The following is a 16407-nucleotide window of genomic DNA, read 5'->3' on the forward strand; positions in this document are numbered from 1 at the left end:
CATATAAAAACCACTTCCATCAGACCAAAAATCATATATATATAGTTACTTAAATGACATCTCTACCGTGAGAAGCATAACCTAGGATTGTATAGTTAATGAATCTTGTCTCGTTAAATCCAGTTCGTTGTTAACAGTTCAAATATGTCTTTCGAGGGTAAAAATTTATTCCACAGCAAAACCTAGTAATAATTTCGAAATAGTTTATATAAATCTAATAATTAAAAGGGGACTATATAAATTGTAACATATTCTATACACATAGATAGGGGAGGAGAGACAGAGAGCGAAGGCCCACACATCTTTAAACAAAAGAACAACGAGCCCGTGACCCCCAAAAACTAGCTTTCAGATTATAATTATTATTTTTATCATCTGACATATTAAATCTCAACCGTTAGATATCATTTTCTTCATGTCCCATTCTGACTCAGATCCAACCGTCCATATTCCTCCAGTGTCTTCAATAGTTGGGTCCCTTTTCTTCTCCCTCTCGCTGTACACTCTCCTCCTTCAAGGGCCAACGCCACCGCCCTCGCCACCTCTTCCGCCGGAGCCACCGCTATCTCCTCCCCGGAATCATCTCCTCCTTTCCCGTATACCACCGAGAGTATGCTTATTGCGTATTCTCTTCCTCTCCCTGCCAGTCTCGCCATCACCGCCACCATCGCCGGCACCGTCATCGCGTGAGCTCGAACCTCCGCCGCTCCTTCCTTCGTCGTGCACATGAGCTCTAACGCCGCTAAAGCGCGTTCCACCGCTGAGATCTCTAGCCCCGCCGCCGTTTCCACCACCGCTCGAGCGGCTCCAGCCTCGACCGCCACGTGGCGGTTTCCTTCGGCGAGGCAGAGCGCGAGGAGGATCTTGGTGACGTATTTGGCTGTTACGATCTTGTTGTTGCTGCGAAGGCAAGAGACGAGGCCTCGCATGAGACCCGGTGGACAAGTCGGATCAGAAGGCGGGTCGGGTACGACGACCCGTTCGAGTAGCTGTAGAGCGAGGAGCTTGTCGGATTCGGAGACAGATGTGAGGTGAAGCTCTGCGATCTGGAATGTTTCTTGGAGGGTGGTGGTTACCGGAAGAGGCGGCGGTGGAGGTGGCGGAGGAAGAGAAGGAGCGGTGGATGGAGTTTGGTCAAGGTGATGAGGGAAGCGCCATTGAGTGAAGCTTTGAGAAGTGGAAGTTGAGGAAGAGGAAGATGAGGAGGAGGTGGTTGGTGGTTTACGGCGAGGCTGCTGCTGGTGAGGAGAGGTTGGACTTAGGACGGACTGTGTGCAACGGCGGAAGAAGCCGCAGGAGAAGAGAGGACGCGGCGGCGCGTGGGGTTTCGGTTTTTGGTTTGCTTTCATCATCGCTAAGTAGAAAGAGTTTTCAAGTGAAGTTGGAGTGCAGTGAACAAGTGAAGTGAGGAGGAGTTCTCTTTTTTAAATAGGAGGAAGAAAATAATTGATTCGCACCAAATTTGTCAGGCGTTACACTTGTATTCTCACTAAGATTATTTACTCGCACATTAAACCATTTAATAATATTTATTATAATCACATGTGTGTGTATGTGCTATGGTCCCATGAGAATTACGAAGTCACGATTTTGACGAGGGTTCAAATCTACAGGTTTGTTTCATTCGATCAATCATTATCTAAGTCATGGATAAAATGCTGGTTGATTTGGGTCTTGAACATGGAAATTTAAACAGATGCTTCTATAAACTTTTGAATTCAGAAAGGTTTCAGCGCAACTCTAGAATGTGAGGAAAGGTCACAAAGCAAGAGTCTTCTATAACATCAGGATTTAAGTTAAGCCAATGGTTTTTTCTCTACGAGTGCCAAAAATGGTTCGTAAACATTCTACAACTGTGAAAAAGAAAAGAAACAAAAAAGAGGAAGGCTTTTAAACCTTTTTAAAGATCCAATCACCTCCATTTCTCGCTTAATTCTTTCTTCTCTGAAAGGGCCCAAGTGATGTAGATGGCTGCAACCAGCGCTACAATCGTTATCAGGAGAAGCGCGTAGCTGAAATCATCAGTCAGCGAGTCGTATGTCTTTGAAGGAGCAAGCCTTGTGTAGAAGAGATCCACTCCATAGGCAAAGACGTGTGTTGTTGACTCTAGCTTGGACGGAGCTGTTACTATGCCTTTTAGACCTTCTACTCTGTGGGAGTGTGTGACGTACGACTGAAAATATGACAGGTGCATTAGATAACCAAATCAGGGGGGACTGTCTAGTCATAACAAAAAAAAAGGAAAATGGGTTGGAATGAACCTGAGGAATGATGGGTAATGAATCCGTGAGAGGGATGATTCCTTCTTCTTTTTCAGCTTGAGACGGGTTAAGTGTCCGGCGTGGATCCACAAATCGTTTATCAAGTGCCAATATCTAATCATATAATGAAACAGTTTTTGAGTATGAGTTTTCAATCCATGAAGGTATCTATATACGAGAAGAAATATACAAACCTGATCGCCGATGGTACCAATGAGAAGCTGCTTTGATGTTATACCCTTTGCTGTAGATGTCACCGCAATGGTTTTCACGGACTGAGCAAAGAAGTATGACTGTGACTTTGTAAACACCTCTGGTCTAGAGTATGAAGTGATTGGTGCTGTCAGATTGTGCTTTCCCAGAATGAGTTTCCAGACATTTTTGTTCTCCTGCAAATAAAATTTATAACGTTTCACAGTGCGAACACTCAATTAACTTACAAAATTGTTTCGAGTGTGAACTATGAAGTCATACCGCCCTAGACTGATCATAGATCTCAACGACCGTAACCTCGTACTTGTGAGCTCGAAGATTGAAATAGTGGTATACAACCCAATTCTCACTAAACACCTGAAAACAATTTGAAGGCTAAGAAAGTTGCATTGAATCTCTGACAAAAAGAAATGAGATGAAATTGTGTGAGGACTTACCGCATGAACCGGCCCTTGACAGCCTTGATGTGACAAACGGTGTAGTATCCGTCCTGTGATGGTGTCAATAAGATATACTACAAGTGATGACTCCTCCGGTGTAACTGAGCCAATCTCACCAGCACCTTTTGGTGATACAGTGGCTACAAACAGTAAGTTTCTTGATACGTATTTATACAACAGGTCTTGATCTGTGTTGACTTTGGCTTGTGTGTGAACAACCTGGAATGAAAAATCGTATGCAAGTCAGATTAAAAAATAAATAAACATTTACTGAGCTTCCATTCTAGAAACACCACTCTCAAGATGAAACACAGCAATCTTGTGTATATGTTTTGTATTAGAGAAGCGTTGATTTAGAAACCATGATTTATACCTCATTAGGTTTTCGTGTTAGTGTCGAAATAATTTTCTCTGATTCCGAAGGAAACACAACAGTCCAAAGTTCTCTGGTTGTAAAGCAGTACTCATCTGCAGTCTCACCAGAGCAACTGCTCTTCATTACGTGTCCTCTGATAATACCATCATCTGCCCCAACAGTGTACCAATATATATTTTGAAACTCGCGTTGGAAGATGCTGAGAGCCTCTGAAGTTTTCGGATACAAGTGGACGTGGCCAACAGTATCAGCTATTAGATGTAAACGTTGTTCCGTTGAGTCGGTGAATGGAAGAGGCAAAACTTGCACAACAGAGTGACCAATATCTGACGAGGTAATCTCCTTTCCCGTATACACATCTACAAATGAAAGTACACCAGGCGCACTTGAATCTGATCCGCACCTGCCAACTACAAGCACAGAAGGATTTTTGTCCATGGCGTGATGATGAGGGACCTGCCATTGGTACAAGCTAATGCCGTTTGGACGTTCACATGCTTGTGATTTTAGCAGCATGGACCAGACAATCCTCCCGTCTCCAGTGTGCAGAGCAAAAAGTTTTCCAGCTCGAGTAAGTGCTAAGATTAGTTTCCGGAAGCCATTATGGTCGCGGGTCAGTTTGTTCTTTCCAGAACTCTTCACCCTCAATTCTTGAATTGCTACCACGTCCTCTGGGCTTGCTAACAACAAGGATCCCTTAAGCTTTAGCACATGCCCCTACCAAAGATATAGAGAAGGTTAAATTGATTAGGGAGAGAAAACAACTAAAACACACCAACTACACAACGACACAATACAACTCTAGGGAAATTAAGAAAACGCACGCAAGACATTTAAGACCGTTCATACCTTAAGCCACTCAAATAGAGTGTGCTCCACTTTTGCCACTGATACACCATCCTTTTCTACAGGGAGTTCTGCCGTTGTAACGTCAGTCACTGAAGCCAGGCCTTCTTCTCTGCTCCAAACAATCGCTCCTTGTTGCAGTAACAAGAGTGAGTGATCTTCCATCACAATAAGGGCCCTAAATCCATTACTCCTGTCTGTCCTGACATAGTTGTTCATGAAAACTTTATGGACACGCCCCCTATGTTGGTCCATTTGAATGGTCTCTCTAAGCAATACATTATCCAATTCATTGACAAGTTTCACCATGAGGTGAATCTTGCTCCCTTCATGATGAACTGAAGCAAAGGCTTCTTGATCGTCTGCAACTGGAAGTGAATCACTCATGGCTGTTTCATCAGATAATGAGTCTACCACCTCCAACTTTCCTTCGCCACCAACCTTCACAAATATAGTGCGTTTATTGACTTTCACAGCAAGCATATTGCTAAGAAGAGGTGATAAAATCTCAGCGTTTCCTGAATCCTCAACAAGATCTGAGATAGGGGTCTTCTGGAAGCTAATATCTCCATCTATGAAGCCAATAGTAACCAAAATTGACTTCGTCGAATCAAGAACAACAACTTTATCGCTTGAAACTGATGAAATTTCGCCAGAGAATCCACCAGGGAACACCATACTTTTTTGTGCCAGTACCTCTCCAGTTTTGGAATCAATCTGATAAACAACAGCCTCAGATAAATTAACGAATCCCAGCACATAAATTACAGTACTTCCAGGAGGTTGAAGAACCCGCTGAACTTCAAACCTGCAGGAGGCACCATGAACACACATAGAAAATATTACTAAACACCAAAAACATTATAATATGCACTTAAAGCAACCTCATTCAAATATACAGTGAAGGCTGTCCTACCCTTCCGCTGTGAAATCCTTTTCCCACAGGACCTCACCATCTAGAGCAGAAACAGCATGAAGGTACCCACCACCGAAAACAGTAATAGGGTAGTCCTTGTCAACCTTCAAATTTATCTGCAAGATATCTCTAGTTCATTAATAAGCAACCACGGAAATGATAACGATTAACGCAACTAAGATTTCATCAGATAATATCATTCTTTGATGGCCTATAAATCAAAGTTGTTGTTTTCTTATAACAAGAAAAGGACAGTAAGAGTCGTCCTCCTTTTAAAAGAAACTAGCAGAACTCTTACGCTTGTATTAGTATTATTACTTACCGGCACCGATAACAGTGACTTTGAATGGTGAGCACTATGTAGAGCTGTTTCCCACACCATTTGGCCATCAGGAAGGTTCCAGGCTCTTAGAGTACTTCCTTCTGATGAAAGAGTAATAACATCTGAAACAATTTGAAGCCAAGAAAATAGAGTTCAAGACTGTAGTACATTATTGTTGCAGGTGAAAGCACCCAAACATAGTTGATCCACATGTACTGAAGATAATTCTTACATTTTCCCAAGGCAATACCAACCCCATCGATAGCATCCTTTGTCCCGAGAACATGCCTCCAAACTGCAACAAATCAGAAAAAAAAAGTAAGAAAACAAGGAAAAAAAAAACACACACACACAAGAGATATGAACATGAATATACTTACATATCTCCCCATGTCTGAGATCAAGTGAGGCGACAACATTCTCCTCGGTAGAGACGATAACACGCTTTCTCCCAGTCTTTTGAGTGTGGAATACTGCATGCTTCACTTTCCCGATGTAACGTTGGTGCCTACAACAATACAACAGTGACTCTCATCAATCCTACCTATGTGGGCAATATAAAAGCAGCTTAACCCGATCGCATCTCAAATTCACTAGTGTTGGAACCACCGGATCCTTCCATGAATTATACTAAAACACAATTCTCTAGCTAATGAGATCTAAAAAGACTAAATCACAGATTCGAGATACACTGCGGATTGGGTTTTTAATCAGATTGGCGAAAATACTTGAAGACTTCTTAAATCGGTAACTTCCGAAGTGATGAAGCAGTGAGTAAACTTCGAAACTAATCTGCTCCAGAGATATAAATAGAGAGAGACTGAAGAAGAGAGGAGTTTTTATTTTACCAATCGGCGAGGCCGGCTTGATCTTCGTAAAGGGAGAAAGATACAATTGCAGATGATAAGAAGAGGACAAGGACAAGAAAAACCCTAATCGCCATAGCTATGACGATTGCTGACTAAAATCTATCCTCAGGCCTCAGCAGATCTGGGCAGATGAAAGAGAGTTTTTTTTTTTGGTCTGGATGATTAAATCGTGGGAGGCTTTAACCAAAAAAGCCAACAACAAGGTCTTCTTCTTCTACAGAACTTAGCGAATATTTTATTTTTATTTTTTTGCTCTCACCTAGCCAATACTTTAAATCCACGTATGACATGCAACATTTATCATAAATAATAATTAAAAAAAAAAATACAATTACAACTATTGTTACTTACAAACCATATATATAAACAAATTTGTTAAATTTCTGAAGAAAATATATCATTTAAAAATGTTTTTTTACTATATTCTACACAGATATGTTCGTGTTGTGTACTTGCGTCTAGTTCTAGACACTGTTGACTTTAAGAATTTAGTTCCGAATGGTTTGGTTAGCTGTAAGAACTACGGAGCAGAGCAGCGTGTTGGAAAAAAATGGCATTAACCCATTCAGAACCTTGGAATATCACCATTCAATTTGTTTGATTACTTTTTATCCGAGTTAAAGATCCAATCATGAGTTAAGTTTTGTGTGTGTTATAAGATTTATTCAAAAAGTTAATTACAAATTTTTTTTCACACTTTTCGTTATATCTTACATTTACCATAAGATTTGGTACGAAATACAGAACATTGAGCACAGATAATCCCACCAAGAGCCAGTAGTAATAGTCCAAGTGTCCCTCGTCTATGTTCTCTGTGATCCAGCTCCCGTAGGTGGCGACGTCTACGATGGTGATGATCCAGGATGAGATGAGGCTTGCGGCGGACATGCCGAGGCCGGAGAGTGTCGTGGCGACGCTTGACATGGATTTGGGGAGCTCAGAGTACAAGAACTCGTTCTGTGCTATCGTATTAAGTGCTTCCGAAATGCCTCCTAGTATCATGTACGGTAATAGCCACATCGCCGACAACATCGTACCTCTCTCGTCTCTCTAGTGAACCAAAACCACAATTAAACCATATTTAGATTCAGGCAACTTGTTTTTGTTAATATAAGATACATTTATAGAAAAACAAATAAAATGGAAAACAGCTAACCAAAACAAAAACCAGTAACTAGGAAACCAAGCAGAATTGAACTAAAATCCGGATTGAATACTTAAAGAGGTTTTTTTTCTGGCGTGCTCCACAGCGGCAAGAGTGAAGATGCACATAACCGATATTATATAACCAGCTCCCATTCTCACCATAATTCCCAATCGGAACGGCTCTCTTAGAGCCCAAGAAACTAACGGGACGATAACAAGATCGTAAAGAACAAGGAAGAGCACGAAGGAGATGACCAAGAAAATGCCATAAGAGCCTGAAGGAATCTGGAAACCCTGAATGAAGGTGTGGCGATCCATGGCCTTAGCTTGAAGGACTATAAAGGAGACTTGGCAACCCGTGACAAGTGACAAGATGATTCCCGTTGACCAGATGGGTAGGACACTGATGAGAGACTTAAGATCTTCTACTTGTTGAACCCTACATAGCTGCCACGGATTGCTTGAGTTCCCTGTTAGGTTTAGGTCTTGCTTGGGGTTACTTATGACGCAAGCTTTATTTAAATACCTATAGTAGAAAATATTTCCAAATTTATGATCAGCCGTGGCATAAATATATTTTTTGGGGAAAAATCAAGATGAAGATAAATTGATATACACATCAACTATATATTACTAGTTACTACAATATAATGTACCTCAATTTCTGGCTAGGAATTGAAAAAGAAGAGCCCCTTTCGTGATGGTACGATATAATATGCTCCTCCGATGACAAATCAACGTGTCGGTTTCTGTAAGCAGCAACGAGAACCTGGAAAAGTCCAGCGACAAGGCCGGACTCACACTTAAAAGTACGGAGAAGCCGCGAAGAACAAAGCAACGGATAGAACCATGGCAGCGACAGAGACTCCAAAACCAATCTGCCAACCATACGTTGTCTGAACGAAGACCAACAACGACTGAGAAAGAAAGCATGCGAGCATGACGGAGAAGTAGTACCAGTTGAAGAGGGTTTCTAGGGCTGACGTAGCGGTACGTGATGTGTGGTTGGGTTGGAGCTGGTCGGCCGCGAATGCCAAGCAGGAGGACCTGACGCCCCCGGCCCCGATGGCGGTGAAGGCAAAAAAGGAATATAGGAGAAAAAGTTGGAGCACTATGGTGGGTTGACATATGTGTGTTGATTTATCGCATTCTGGTCGAATTGTTGTTGTCAACCATAAAAAAATCATTCCCCGTTGTCCATTTGTTATATATTAGTTTGAAAATATTCACTTCGATTGTGGTGAGACCTGAGGGGAAATTGGAATATATAGGATGTTCATCAAGTAACATGCATAAAATATGATGAGTGTGATGAGGACTTAAGGAAAACAATACGTGAACTAATCTTGTTATACTCCTTAGAAAAAAATAGTTAGAGACGAGAAAATGATGGAAATCAATTTGTTGTAGTTCTCACTGGTAGGTTCAGATGGATAATGTTTCCACTTGTAAGGTTGATATAAAAATATAAAATATGTACCAGAAGGCTGATGGAGGATCCAAACCCAATCAGAGGAAACCGACCCGTGTAAGAATCAGCAATAAAAGCACCAACAAGAGGGAAGAAATTGGTGGCGGCAGACCATAGGAAGATGATGTTAGCCGCTTCCGCCGTTCCCATGCCGTATTCGACCGTCAAGAAGAGTATCATGTTCGGTACCAATCCAAAATATGCAAGTTTCTCCAACGCCTGACTTGCTATCCAAAACCATTTAACCATAAAGTTATTTTTTTTTATAAAAACATCTATCTATACTAATCTCCTTTGAATAGGGAGTATTATAGCTAGACATATGAACACGAGAAGTAAACATACCAAGAATAAAAGGAATGGTCGGAATACTGCGTTTCGAGATAGGTCTTCCGACGAGAAGAGCTTCTTGATCCATATTTTAATTTGGGAATTTTTGACTCTTGGTGGTGTCGGTATACCTTATCTTTAACATAGTTCCTTATTTGTTTGATCAGAAAATCAAACAAATAAGTGTTCTACCTAAAAGTGGACCCTCTTCAAAGTTTAATTAAGAAACTGGATATTAGAGTTTTGGTGCTCCTGCCTCCTGTATTGTTTGTTTGTGGCATGAATCTTTTATAAAAGCAAACGAGACATATACCTTTCTCCGTTAGAAAATAAAAATAAAAAGTAATCTCTTTTTCCAAACAACACTCGTAAGTTCTTTTAAAAATGGGCCTAACTAGCTATATGGGCCTAGCCCAATAAATCAGAAACATGCCATTCAAACAGTACTACTACTACACTGCTGAGAGAACTGAGAGACTGTGTGTGACTGAAGATATTTTGGGATAATTTTGTCGTCTTTTGATCGGTGAAAGAAGCTTCAAGAAATTTGTGCATAAGCGAACTGCTAACAAACCTTATCCGTTAACAAACAAAAAATCCCACAGAGAAATCCTCAGAAGCAGTAGCAATGGAGGATCAAGCGGCGGCGTTACCGATTTCTGAAGATTTATCCCGGAAAATAATCTCTATTGCCGCCGGTGAAGCGCATACGATCGCTCTGACCGGTAAAAAAACAAATTCCACCGCAGCTTCATTTTAGTTATGTTTTCTTGAGTTTGAATTTTTCTGTGGGATTTTGGAATTTGTTTTTTGAAGGCGATGGATGTGTTTACTCATGGGGAAGAGGGATGTTTGGCCGTCTTGGTACGGGTAAAGAATCGGACGAGCTTGTACCAGTTCGAGTCGAGTTCGATTTCCCAGATCAAGTAGCTGGAGATCGGGCTCGAATCGTTGGTATCGCTGCTGGTGCTTATCACAGTCTCGCTGTCTCAGGTGGTTTCTTCTATTCACATGTTTAATTTTCACTTTTAGCTTCTGCTGCTGATTTGGTCTAATTAGCTCCCTAGTCTGTTTTTATGAACTTCCATTTGTGAAATTAAAAAAAAAAGTATGCTTGAAGTGTACATGTATGGTAACGTTTTAGCTTAATTAAGTTGGAGTTTCTTGATTTTGTTAATTGAAAAGGCTTCTTAGTTTGATTTTATAGGACCATTGTACGAACATAAGCTCTGTTCGTGTTTATGTTATATGATATTGATATGATTAAGGATCTCTATTGACCATTATCTTGTTCTTTTTTTTTGTTGTTGTTTCTTTTTGCCTTGTAAGCTTTTGGCAGATGATGGCTCGGTTTGGTCTTGGGGTTATAACATTTGTATCCTTTATCTGACTGTTACCGTTTCTATAAGCTTTGTTCGTTCTTTATGTTTGTCAAGTTTAGTGTTCTGTTCTCTACATTGCCTGCTACAAATCTTCAATCCTTGACTGATAGATGGATGGCCAACTTGGTTTTGATGGGGAGAACTCCTTGGCACCATACTTGATTAAAAGTTTCTTTGAACAAGAAGGATCTAGTTCCTCTCTAAGTGATTCAGGTAGAGAGGCCAGATCAGATTTGAAGGTATGGTCCTGGAAACGCTTTAGTGTCGGTTTATATGTCAAAAGCCTGAACCATAATAGTTTCCTTTACGCTTGTTAGGTTTGTACTGTCAAGGCCGGATCCATGATGTCTCTTGCCATTGATAGTGTTGGAGGTCTTTGGATGTGGGGGAATGTTCCTCCACAAGACAGTGGGACTACTGAGCCTAGTGTGTCTTTTACAAGCATCCCGATTCCGTTTCCCATACCCGAGTTCCATGGCCGGACCGTTTTGAAAGTAGCATGTGGGTATGAACACGTTGTTGCCCTCGTTGGCCCCGGGGGGATTCACAAAGACAACAGTTATGATGATTCTGTGTTGTATTCTTGGGGAAATAATCATCATGGCCAGTTAGGGCTTGGGGATAGAGAAAGCCGAGCAAGGCCTCAGATTGTGGAGACGTTTAACCAGAACTCTGGTCTTACAGTCTACGACATAGCTTGTGGTGCTCATCACACAGCTCTTCTCACCTACAGGAAGGAGACACCGGAAGGACCGAGCATTTGCTGGACATTCGGCTTTGGCGAAAATGGTCAAGCTTGGGCATGGAAGTACCAAGAGCTCATCGATACCAGAGCCAGTTTCAGAGCTCCCTGAACACTCTTATTTAGTTTCTGTAGACTGTGGGTTATTCCACACAAGCGTGGTGTCATCTGAGGGATATGTGTGGTCATGGGGAATGGAGAGAGGTTTAGGGTTATGCCCCGATGTCAACTTCACAGAGGTGGAAGCAGGAGATGACAGTGTTCCAAGAAAAATTTCAGGTGGGTCAAGATTTCGTGACCCGGTGCAAGTTTCTTGCGGGGCAGCACATACAGTTCTTGTGGCAAATGGTGGTTACAAGCTGTGGTCTTGGGGGAGAGGAAGAAATGGAGTGCTCGGGTCTGGGGATGTTAGCGACCATTATGCCCCTACTCTCGTCTTCTGGTCGAATGAGCTCAAATTGGAGAAAGAAGAAGTAGTACCTGATGCTGAAAAAAGCGCATCAACCGGGGAGATCAAACAGCTAGAATCAAAGCTAATGGTGATGGAAAGATATGCAAGCATACTTCATGGATCCATATTTGGCAAACCGTTTAACGAAGAAGAAGATATTCCGTATTCATTACGGGTTTCTGGGTATTTCGATATGGGCAAAGAGTGGGGAGAGATGCTGGAGAGTGCTGATAAGAGTCAGCTTATGAGGCTTCAAGCTTTCTATGAAGACATGATTGGTAGGGTTAAGGACAAGGTGTTGCAGAGAAGGATTCAGGAGATTATGAAAGGTTGTCTTCAATCTTCAGCCCCTAGACATTAGTATCACCTGTTGTGTTCTAATAGCCTACTACATTCACTTAAACTGACAATATATAGTTTTATCTTCAGTTTCTGTGTGTTTTGGGAAAATGATGAGAACAAGATTTGGTTTTGGTGTTCTTAGTTCGACCTGTAGGATAGTAAAACTAATTGATATCCTGTAACTACTATATATCCAAAATATGTGATGTTATGATACTATTTGTGCAAATACACAATACCTTATGGGCTGGTTTGGTACACGTAGCTTATGAAATCTGCGACACTTCATACTCTCTCTATATTTTCTTTTCACACTTTATTGGATTAAATTCTTTCAAAACCTTTCAAATAGTCACCTTGTTTGTAAAAAAGCTCTTCTAGTTGCAATAAAGGTTAACATAACAATCAGAAAAGAGGTGAGGTGATGTTACATCAAGATTTTAGCTTTAAACCATCTCTTATATCTGTGTTCGAAAATGTTTGTCATGAATATCCAAAATAATCAATGATAAATATATTAAATAAGAGAAGATAAATTTTATAAATTGGTTACCAATTACTATGTTTATATTAAAACCCCACTGAGTTATTAAAAAAAATATCTACTATAAGCTAGTGTTCTGAAATATATTTTTTAAAGGGTCTGAAATTAGTTAATTAAGAGCTAGTAGACGTTTAAAAACTCCCTTTAAACCTTTTTATTTTGGAAAGTTTTTAAAATAATACTGTTTTGACAAAAAAATATTAAAAATGTATTTTTGAGAAACCGTTCGTTAAGAGAATTAAAAAGAAAAGAAAAAAAAGTCCTTTTTAAGAATCAGTCCAAAAATTATCTTATTTTACTTTATATTTTACAAAATTATTGACACTGTAGTATCACATCATCCAACAACCAGTGCAGGACAAGAAAAAATCATCCAACAACCATTGCAATGTCCTTTCATATTAAATTCTCCAACATATATATCAATGTAATCATTTTATTGCCAACTCACTATTAATGTTTTTAGAAATATGTTGAACTCAAATTCATATATTTCAATGACATTTTGTTGTTGATATGTTCTATACCAGTTTTATCATTTATCTGTTAAAAAAAAAAGAAGTTGTATCATTTATCTGAAGTGGTCATGCTTTGTTGAAAAGAAACAAAAAAAAACAAGAAAAGAAAGGTCATGAGACAAAACTTCTATCTAGATTTGGACCACGTAATGCATGAATACACACACAACATTCAAATGTGTTAAACACAGCGGAAACATATTATAAAGACGCAACGTAGATGATTATTTTTGGTTTATTATGTAAAGTATAGTTTTCTATTTTTAATTCTGATAATACTGGTCCCAATTTCAAGTTTTCAACCCAACGGATGGGTAAAAGAAGCAATTAATTACAACCTAACGGAGAGTGTACTACTGGTGCCAGGCCATTAGCTTGTGGTAGTAGGAAATGGTCGGCTGAATAAGCTGAACCATAGCTGGAAAAGTGATATGGCTAGCTTAATTTGGGTTGTCTTTTGGGAGCGGAGGAGGCTCGATTCCGGTACGTGGTTTTCAAGTTTCAGTGTTAGATATTACCCAAATATATACGTCAAACTGTTTGATATTCACATAAGCTTCTTAATTTGAAATTTTATTACTGTGTGAAGATATCTTATAAATTTTCCGGCTCAAAACGTTCTAACTCACATACAGTACAATGTATTATATCAATATGCATGCGTACCTACTATTTATTGGCTAAATAATCCATAATATACATTAAGGTGTATATATAATAAGCTACTTTGATTTTAATTTCACAATTTCTTTTGGTAAAGATAAATAGGGATGTAGTACTAGTGTAGATTGCCAAGTGTTATGGAATTTTTTAATTATCTTAATTCTTAACACTAATGCATGAATGTCTACCAACTAATATATATATTCGTACCTATAATCGCTTAGACATTACACGTTGAATTACTACTCTATTGTCTAGCACTTTTTGCATAAAATAATATTCAACATTACTAAATCAAGCAGCACTAACCCAAGATTTTTTTTACTAAACAATTATTAAAAACACCCTTGAAATAGCAACTGGCAAAAGAAAGTTTTCTATAAAAAATATCGGCAATGCTTTAATACGGAAATATACGAGTTTATATTTAAAATTGTATTTTGCTTATTGCCATGGGTCTTTGCTGTTATCATTGTCCTCTTCTTTTTTGCTTTTGTGATTTTTTTTTTCCTTCTTCTCGATACGACCAGTTGTGGTTAATTGCTTTTGTGATATTTTTAAGTATAAGAGAACATTAAATGATGTAAACCGGATGAAAATGCCAAATCATATATGCATGGCTAACCGGCCGTTATATTAGTTTCTAACCAGATTTCTCCAAATGCTTTACGCAGATTCGATTCTAATGGCCACCGTCAATTAAATTAATCTACTAAACGTGATTAACCTGCCGACTTACTTGATCCCTAGATATTTAGAACAAAAGCATATTAATAGAGAATTTCAAGTGGTTCAGATACCTTTTTTATTAATTTTAAAATGTCAGCATTTTGTAAAGTCGTTTTGACGATTTTGGTCGAAATCTCTAAAAAAGTAATAAAGGAGTCAATGATACGTTTCCGTTTTTGGAGTTTTGCATAGTCCCATCATTAGAGAGACAGATAAATTTTTGATTTAAGAAATTCAACACCTCACAAAAGATATGCAAGAAAGTAATGTCGGATCCACTCTAGATTTGCGCGCGGTATAATGTCGTTAATAAACCCTATGGAATTAATTTAAACTATTCGTTTATAGTTAGTGGGAAATAGCTAGGTAGGGCTACGTATAAACCGATCAGTTTTACCTGAACCAAAATTAAATCAAAGTGACAATTCAACCAAGATTAGAAATTAACTGACATCGAATCAAATTAAACTAGCTTGGTGAATCAAATCCAAAATTAACTAAAACTGACCAAAAACACATGAACCATTATATAATCAAACAGAATGTACGAGCTAAACCGCAATCATTGTCAAACCTAGCAAAACTCAAAATCCCATATCGTTGGTTTAAGTAATCTTAACCGTTAACTGTGGAACTTGTTGGTACCTTCTGTAGTTTGCGTGAAAAAGAAAACAATATTTTTAATAGTCATTCAGACAACTATGAAACCTTCGGACAGATGAATCCTTTTAAGGTTTAGATTCTGGAATACACATTATATATCTTGTAAAAATGTTGTAGATTATGTATGATAGTAGTTTCAAGGCCGTCTCGATCGTCATACATACAACTGAGTGACGGACCCTGTGCAAAACTATATATATAAAAAAAATTTATAAACATAAAATATAATTTTTTTAGAAAAGGTTTTAAATTTACGTATAAAATGTAGCAAAAATAAGTGGACCCTGTGCATTTACAAAAATAACAAATGTTTCTTATAAACAAAAAATATCCTGGTGTCCTGTTCTTCCAAATATTTATACTCTTGACATTAAATCTAATAGTTTTTGACAATTGTCTGCACGAACTGATACTAATTTTTTTAGTGGTCTAGTTTCAAGTTAGGTTAGGGATTAGTCCAGACCTAATTGGATATCTACGTCATTCCCTAATTATGAAGAATGAGTTCGCATGTAGAATTTATCTGGAGCTCTAATTGCTGAGTCAAATTCTATAGTTGTGTAAACTTACTTTTGTAAAAAAGATTGTAACTGTTCATGCTTCTTTACTACGTGATCATAGATTCGCTAAAAGAACGTGGAAGTAAGCGCTGCTATAATCCATTAATTCGTCAAAAAATAGTACTCTCCACCAAAAGAAATACTAAAGGTAATGTAAACACGTAACAACCAGAGAAAAAAACACATAACAAAACGACGTAAAATATTATTATTTATCTTAAATAGTATTAGACATATTTGTTTCACTCTATTGATAAAAAAAAAAGGAAATCTATTTTAAATCATGGATAATTAAAAGAGATAATATTTGATCATTCCATGTCCTGATGTCCCACGCTAGCTCTCGTAAGAAAGTCGTAAGGGTAAAATCCAAAGTATTTCATATGTTTTTAAACGGTGTCAGTGACATCATTTTATCATTATTGTAATAGTTTTGGTGACAATAGTCTTTATCTTTCATCTTTATCTTTAACCAAAAAAAAGACACGAGTCTTTATCTTGGACGAAGCTTGTCGTTGTATGTTTTATAATAAACAAATATCATGTTGAAAATCTACAAAACTTTTGGAATTTGCCAACTGTTAGATACATTTTACACTGATTAGAGAGATAGTAATTTCAGC

The 16407-nt window shown here is 38.6% G+C and overlaps 3 protein-coding genes and 1 pseudogene across 4 annotated transcripts; 1 reads left to right on the top strand and 3 right to left on the bottom strand.

Moving 5' to 3' along the window:
- Nucleotides 1-218: 218 nt before the first annotated feature.
- LOC104705421 (uncharacterized) lies at nt 219-1600 on the bottom strand. Its single transcript, XM_010421426.3, has one exon. The coding sequence runs from the start codon at nt 1350-1352 to the stop codon at nt 414-416; it is 939 nt and encodes a 312-aa protein (XP_010419728.1). The 5' UTR covers nt 1353-1600; the 3' UTR covers nt 219-413.
- Nucleotides 1601-1756: 156 nt separating this feature from the next.
- On the bottom strand, nt 1757-6578 carry LOC104705422 (uncharacterized). The gene is made up of 12 exons (XM_087462026.1): nt 6223-6578; nt 5755-5882; nt 5607-5669; nt 5375-5496; nt 5053-5168; nt 4140-4944; nt 3288-4007; nt 2912-3133; nt 2736-2831; nt 2456-2650; nt 2262-2375; nt 1757-2173 (listed from the first exon to the last, which is right to left on the bottom strand). The coding sequence occupies exons 1-12, from the start codon at nt 6315-6317 to the stop codon at nt 1913-1915; spliced, it is 2937 nt and encodes a 978-aa protein (XP_087318152.1). The 5' UTR covers nt 6318-6578; the 3' UTR covers nt 1757-1912.
- Nucleotides 6579-6946: 368 nt separating this feature from the next.
- LOC104705424 (protein NRT1/ PTR FAMILY 1.3) lies at nt 6947-9447 on the bottom strand. Its single transcript, XM_087462028.1, is given in 6 exon segments — nt 6947-6975; nt 6978-7289; nt 7461-7859; nt 8129-8583; nt 8874-9087; nt 9206-9447. Coding segments are annotated over 6 exon segments (1482 nt in total). The 5' UTR covers nt 9279-9447.
- Nucleotides 9448-9654: 207 nt separating this feature from the next.
- LOC104705425 (ultraviolet-B receptor UVR8-like) lies at nt 9655-12323 on the top strand (annotated as a pseudogene). The gene is made up of 5 exons (XR_015563882.1): nt 9655-9915; nt 10007-10183; nt 10530-10565; nt 10687-10811; nt 10890-12323. The product of XR_015563882.1 is annotated as an ultraviolet-B receptor UVR8-like (transcript).
- The last annotated feature ends 4084 nt before the right edge of the window (nt 12324-16407 follow it).

The sequence above is a fragment of the Camelina sativa genome, chromosome 8 (genome assembly GCF_030686135.1).
Source record: "Camelina sativa cultivar CO46 ecotype springtype chromosome 8, ASM3068613v1".
In the NCBI taxonomy this organism is placed as follows: domain Eukaryota; kingdom Viridiplantae; phylum Streptophyta; class Magnoliopsida; order Brassicales; family Brassicaceae; genus Camelina; species Camelina sativa.

Coding starts and splice junctions, on each gene's coding strand:
- LOC104705421 (XM_010421426.3), bottom strand. CDS start 1,352: ATGATGAAAGCAAACCAAAAACCGAAACCCCACGCGCCGCCGCGTCCT.
- LOC104705422 (XM_087462026.1), bottom strand. CDS start 6,317: ATGGCGATTAGGGTTTTTCTTGTCCTTGTCCTCTTCTTATCATCTGCA. Junction 5,670..5,754: donor TCTCAGACATGGGGAGATAT/GTAAGTATATTC, acceptor GATTTGTTGCAG/TTTGGAGGCATGTTCTCGGG. Junction 5,497..5,606: donor TGGTATTGCCTTGGGAAAAT/GTAAGAATTATC, acceptor AAATTGTTTCAG/ATGTTATTACTCTTTCATCA.